A 6,475-nucleotide genomic window follows, 5' to 3' on the forward strand; every position below is an offset into this window, starting at 1 on the left:
AACTATTGTTGCATAGAAATATGTTGTAGTTTTGTTTATTAACGACAAAAAATGTATATAATAGGGCATAGATTATAGAGTTAGCTAAGAGATTTTTAGTGGGGAAAATATCATTTTGTGGCTGAAGATCATTGAGACAGTAAACTCGCTGGTCTTTCAAAGAAATTTTGTTCTCTCGAGTTTCGGAAATGGGAAACATGATCTTCATGAGAGTTTCCATGCTAAATAGATTTTTAGATTATTTTTAATGTATATTAATTTACACATCCTTACTTCCACTTCTATAGTTCTATAAGTGGGTTTTTTTTTCATGATGCAAAGCAATGGCCTCCGATCCGGGTTTATTTTTACCAAGAGGGTTGATCATCTGGTGGCTTCTTATTGTATTATGTCTTTTCTTAGATGGTAAATTTTTATTGTGGACACTTAAGGGTATTATTAAAAGTTGGTTGAGATGGTTTTTGTGACATGTTATAATAGCAAGAGGTCACAGATTCAAATCTCGTGTACACAATAAACAATTCTAGTAGAGTAACAGAGATGATACGATATATCTTGATAACATTAATTAATAGTACTGAGTACATGTAACTTTATCACTATCTATAAGAGCTGTAACATTAAAAAAAAACAATACTTTTGGCATATTTCAATATTTGATCTTAAAATTATAATTTTCGAGTATAGCAGATCTATCCACATCATGGCCTGTGTGAATGTCAAAATACTCCTTGTATCGAAATGCCTTGTAAAGTGGTGCACAATTTTCTGCTTCAAGAATAACTTTTGCTGGCTCAACCATGCATTCCATCGATGGATTAATGAAGAAGACTGCAGTTGTTCGTGCTTTACTAGCATTTGTTACTGCTCTATGCACTGCAGCTTTCAGCTTTCCATTGCTAATAACCTGCAATTTACACTTCAAATTATCGACCTAATGCAAAAGGATTTTACAAGAATCAAGTTCGGCCTAATTGGTTGGAGGCGGCCCCAGCTCTTTCCACTTTCGTAACATGCTAATAGGACTATAAGAGTTGATTTTTGCCCTTTACAAAGTGGAATCTCCGAATTCTCTCCCACTTAGAAGGAATCTTTCTCTTATCTTTATGAAAAAGAAAATGCAAAAGGATTTTATGGAGAGCATTTGGCTTAGTTATGTGAATTATTAGTTAGTTAATTAAGTTAGATAAAATCTTTACTAAAAAAAAGAGGTTTTGTGTAAATTTTGTATTACCATATGATAGGATTATTATATACCATCATACAAATTAAATACCAATATATTATTTCATCTACTAGTTAAATCTAGTAACGGATATATTTCAAACATTAATTATACTTACGAAAAGGATTTCACAAAGGGTGATCGATATATCAATCATAAAATTATTAGTTAGTTTTTTTAGGAGATTAAAATATGAGAATTCTTGTTGGAGTATATAATTTGATTTTCGATATGATCATAGGAGTATTATCCACCATAAATCAAACCAGAATTATTACATCTACTGATCGACGCTGATTATAGATAATTTATCTCTTACTATCTACCAAATGAGCAATTAAAAAGTTATTAATTGACAAACAATGCATTATTTCAAAAAAAAAAAAATCATAATATGTTAATTAATTATTACCTCAAGTTGATTGCCTATGAAAACCAAAATTGCATTAGGAGCCATCTCAAATTCAAGCCATTTCCCATCCTTTAAGAGTTGGAGCCCTGGAACATCAACTGGTGTTGCTTGAACTGTGTTTATAAGGGTCGGATCTTTATGCTGTGGTAGTCCCATTGTCACACTTGGGTCTGGGCATGGTGGATACTGATTTATTGTTAAGACGTTACCTTCACTTAGCTCATTTGCAAAGTATCCTGGCTCTAGCCCAAGCCCTTCAGAGATGTGTTCTAGGATCATCATTGACATCTTCTTTAAAGCTATAACATATGCTCCAACTATCTCCCTGAACATATGAGAAATCGACATTTTTTATCATATATTCGGGTGTATGTATGCTCGTGCAATAAGCATTGTATACGAGTATACATATGTTACTACTTCCTCGATGTTAATGGTCGTAGCAAATTTATTAGTCCATTTGTTCTCTTCTGATGTTCCTAGTTTGACTTTTTTTGAGTTTGAAAAAAATTCTAATAAGGAAAATAAAAAGGGAACTGAAGGAGTATTAAAATCGTATCCCTCCGTTCTTGCCAATTATTGTTTATGTGATCAGGTTCATAATATTGGAGAATAATTGATGATCTCTATTATCTCTATTGTATAAGTCAAGGGGGGGTTAAGGTGTCCTACTTTGAATAGATTTTTTAACCCTTCATTCAATAAAAAATATTACCTATTAAGATTTCGAGATTTTCCTCAATCATAGCCCTTCCTAATTTAAAATATGTATAGAGGAAGTTCAATGTAGCTAAAATAAACTTTTATAAAAATATGTGTAGTGAAAGAAAAAGTTTATGATTGAAAAATAAATTAACATAACTAAAACAATTTTCAAGTCAATTACAAAACCAAAGACATAAAATTTTCATTTTACCTAAACTTTGAAATGCAATAACAATACCAACATCCATTAACAAGTAATAAAAATACCAAGAAAACAACTTCTTCATCAAGTAATTTTTATATTTTGTATTTACATCACATAATATTTAATTAGAACTAATTAATGATAATTGTAAATTATATCCTTCAAAATTACATTTAGATGAAATTTAATAAATATTGCCAAAATAATTCACGCATGCATCGCGTGCAGAAGAAGGCTAGTACAAAGAAAGGGATGAGCTATGGTGTCCCCTATAAATTTACTTAGATGCCCATTAGTACATCAACTACCACCATGAAATTTTTCTTTCAAAAAAAAAAAATCAACTACTACCAAAAAAAAAGGGAAAAAAAAGTTAAACTCAAATATAGCATTAAAAAATTAACTTAAATGTTGAAAACAATCATGTTATAATTGAGCCACCAAAAAATAAACATTGACTAAAATTTAGTATATTGATGCTGAAAAAAGTAAAAAGAAGTATTACATCAATCAAATATCTTATAAATCAATTCACAAATAGAATCAAGTATTACATCAGAACAAAAATTCAATCAATTAACAAAGTGAAATAAATTATTTAATACAAAAGACTATGTTAATACTCCATCCGTTTCAATTTAATCTACACACTTTGACATTTTACACTATTCACAAATTTCACTTTGACCATCATTTGTGATTTATACGCGGATGAAAATATAGTCATGTGAGATCTTGTTAGATTCATCATAACATGTATTTTATTAATATGTATTTTTTATAATTTTTACAAATACAAAACTAAAGATATATGTCCTCAAAGTTTTGCATTGGCATGCGTGAAAAGTGTAAGTGTGTAGATTAAAATGAAACGGATGGAGTATAACATAAGAAATCCTAAATAAATTCACTTAACATTCTTCTATCATTCATCACGTTTAATTTTAAACACCTAAAAGAAAGAATAAGTAAAAAAAATAAAAATAATAGAAGGATTAAGTGATACACTGATGTTGGCTTAACCTACCAAATTTAGCCAAAAAAATATCTAATGTTTAAATTTTTATCCCGGTTCATGTCCAAAAAGGCTAGAATTTATGTTTGAAAAAAAAAATCAAGCACACATCGCATGCATAATTCATTAATTTACTAGTTTATATATAAGAAAACATTTGTAAGATTTTTATAGATTTCTTATATGTATTTTTCAGAATACGAATATTTCATATATATTACTTATATTTCGTTAAAGAATATTAATAGTCAAAGGCTAACATCAAGATTTTGAAGGAATAGGGGGATTAGAATACGAGACATTAAGTCCAAAGCAGATTCATTTTCTTGGTGTTTTCTTTTAAAGGTGAATCGTCAACAAGTTCAATGAGTGCATGATAATGCGCAAATGTATGTGTGCTAGAACTTGTTTGCAATTCACCATATAAATTTGTTTAGTTTTGGTGTTTTCCCCTTTGTCAAAAAAAAAAAAAGATTTCAATTAGAAATTACCTATAATTTTCTGGCTTTTGAGGCCAATATTTTATGCATTCCTCCAGAGGGTTACAACTGTGCCTCAAAATATCCCTCCATAAGTGAAATTCCTCATTATCATAATTTAAGCTACTTGAATACATTCTGCAAACTTGATTTAGGTCCTCTTTCATGTTTATTTGTGATCTTTCTTCTGGAGCCAAATTAAATACCTCCTTGAATACTTTCATTGCATCATTCATCAACTCGCTTGAAATACCATGGTTTATAACCTAACAAGGGAAAAAAATATTGTGCAATTACAAAAATTATCATGCTTTGGATTTAAAAAAGTATATAGTATACTTAAGCCATTGTTAGTTGTTACATAAGATTTTGAAATATATTATGCACCTGGAATAGTCCAAAATCTTGGCTAGCATTCATAATGTGTCGAACTAAATTCGATTTGTCGTGAAGATCAACTACTGGAATATCAATTTTTCCTTCAAGAGCTGCAAAAAGGAGAGTTCAAAAATATATTATAGTATAAATTATAAATTAAACCACATTCGGGTGGGGATTTAGGGTTTGAGGGGAACGATTGAGGGTGGAGAGAGGGGTCGGGGGTCGTTTTGAGGTGGTGGAATGGGAGGGGGGCGTTCAGGGGTGGGTAGGGGCTAGGGTAGTCAACGCTTGAAAACAAAGTCAATGGTCTTTTTCCGGCCAAAATGTTTAATGCTACAAAAAAAAAAATGGTTTAAAAGTTTGTCTTGACAAAAAAAAAAAATTATTTTTGACGAAAAGTGGCTTATAAAATGTTTTTGCCAAATTTTCCTAAATTATAAATTATAAATCATGCATGCATATCTTTTAAATTAATAGGTCAGCATGTAAAGGTTATTAAATGAGTATTGAATTCTTTTTGTTAAGTACTACTTTCTTTTTGTTTTTGGTTTAGTGTTATAAAGCTAAGTGCGGAATTACAGACTTAATTCAATCCCAAATTATGGATATCATTTCTCACAAAATTTTACCAACTAAGCTAGATGAGATCTACATGAAACCGTTGAAGCTTATTAAAAAGCTCATGAGCATTGATGTTACTACCTTTAAACACAAATACTACATACTTATATTAATTTCTCCTTCTAGATAATTATTCGATTAGAAAATATTTTTCTAAACAAAACCTTTTTATTTTCTTTTAATCAACACAAAAGTATAGTACAAAATATTGAGAACCAAATTAACTTAGAGCAAGGGGAGAGACCCTAAAAGCATCCACAATGATAAGCCACAAGGCCTCAAACACTTTTAGCTTGCTATGCTACATTAAAATTTCCAAACAAAAACAATTTTAAGCTACAATCTCTTCAATAGAAAACCACAATCACTTGTAGTTTTTATAGGTCTTACTTATCAAAATGTGGGCAAATAATAGTAATAAAAACGAATAACATGTCTAGATTATTGCGAAACTATATAACTTTGTCTAGCTATACCAAAGTTATTTCACGTAACAACTGCTTGTAAGCGTTGTAGCTCCACAATGGTAGAGCTAGTAACTTTTGGGAGGGTGCGTGGGGCATGTTATCTTCGACATAAACAGTTGAACTGAACTGAATTGAATTAAACTGAAAATAAGTTGGAAGAACAAGCCCTAAATAATTCTTTTAGTAGTTGATTAATAAATTTTGGAACAAGCTAAGATTAAAGAGAGCAAGCTCACCAGGTCTTCTTCCAGGGGGAAGAACGTATTTTTGAGGAACTTTGTTATTTGCAATAATGCCACTTGAAAGGAGATTCGCCATTAGAATATAGATGCAATTTCTCAGTAATTGTCTAATTGAATATGGAATTTGTCTATGGATTATGTCAATTTAGATGTGTAAGGCACCATATCTCACTTTATAGAGTACTAATAACAAGGAAGAAGAACAAAAAATAATTTTTTTATTTGACTATAATATATATTATTATTATTATTGGTGTAACGTTTATCCTTGTATTTTTTTAATAGTAGGTGTAATGTTTAACTAATAAATCCTTGTTTACACACAAAAACAATTATTGTAGTAGTATGAATTGAAGGATAAATTACCTTTTTGATTGATTTATTTCCATACAATAGTGCATTGATACAAAGTACTACTAGATACTAATATACACATTGACTATTAATATTTTTAGTTTTGTACTATATTGTTGATATTTCAAATAATATGTGTAAATATATAACCTAATAAGATTCTCGAATTATATAGATATAGAAAGAGCAATAAGCCATGTAGCTCTATGATCTTCTGTCGTAAGGTTTTTCTAATTATAACCTATACTCTTATTATAAGGCATAGGTGTGGTATAGGTTAAGAGAACCAAAATTCCTATACAAGGAATATATCATTATATAAAAAGTTTGCATTTCAAAATACAATAAAATTAAAAAACTTACATGATT

At 29.7% G+C, this 6,475-nt stretch overlaps 1 protein-coding gene across 1 annotated transcript; it reads right to left on the reverse strand.

Moving 5' to 3' along the window:
* Positions 1-593: 593 nt before the first annotated feature.
* Positions 594-5,850, reverse strand: LOC125497410 (hyoscyamine 6-dioxygenase-like). Its single transcript, XM_048644200.2, has 5 exons — positions 5,747-5,850; positions 4,429-4,529; positions 4,054-4,307; positions 1,638-1,962; positions 594-907 (listed from the first exon to the last, which is right to left on the reverse strand). Exons 1-5 carry the CDS (start codon positions 5,826-5,828, stop codon positions 650-652), a joined length of 1,020 nt encoding a protein of 339 aa, XP_048500157.2. The 5' UTR covers positions 5,829-5,850; the 3' UTR covers positions 594-649.
* Between the last annotated feature and the right edge of the window lie 625 nt (positions 5,851-6,475).

The sequence above is a fragment of the Beta vulgaris genome, chromosome 5, assembly GCF_026745355.1.
Source record: "Beta vulgaris subsp. vulgaris cultivar EL10 chromosome 5, EL10.2, whole genome shotgun sequence".
NCBI classification, from domain to species: domain Eukaryota; kingdom Viridiplantae; phylum Streptophyta; class Magnoliopsida; order Caryophyllales; family Amaranthaceae; genus Beta; species Beta vulgaris.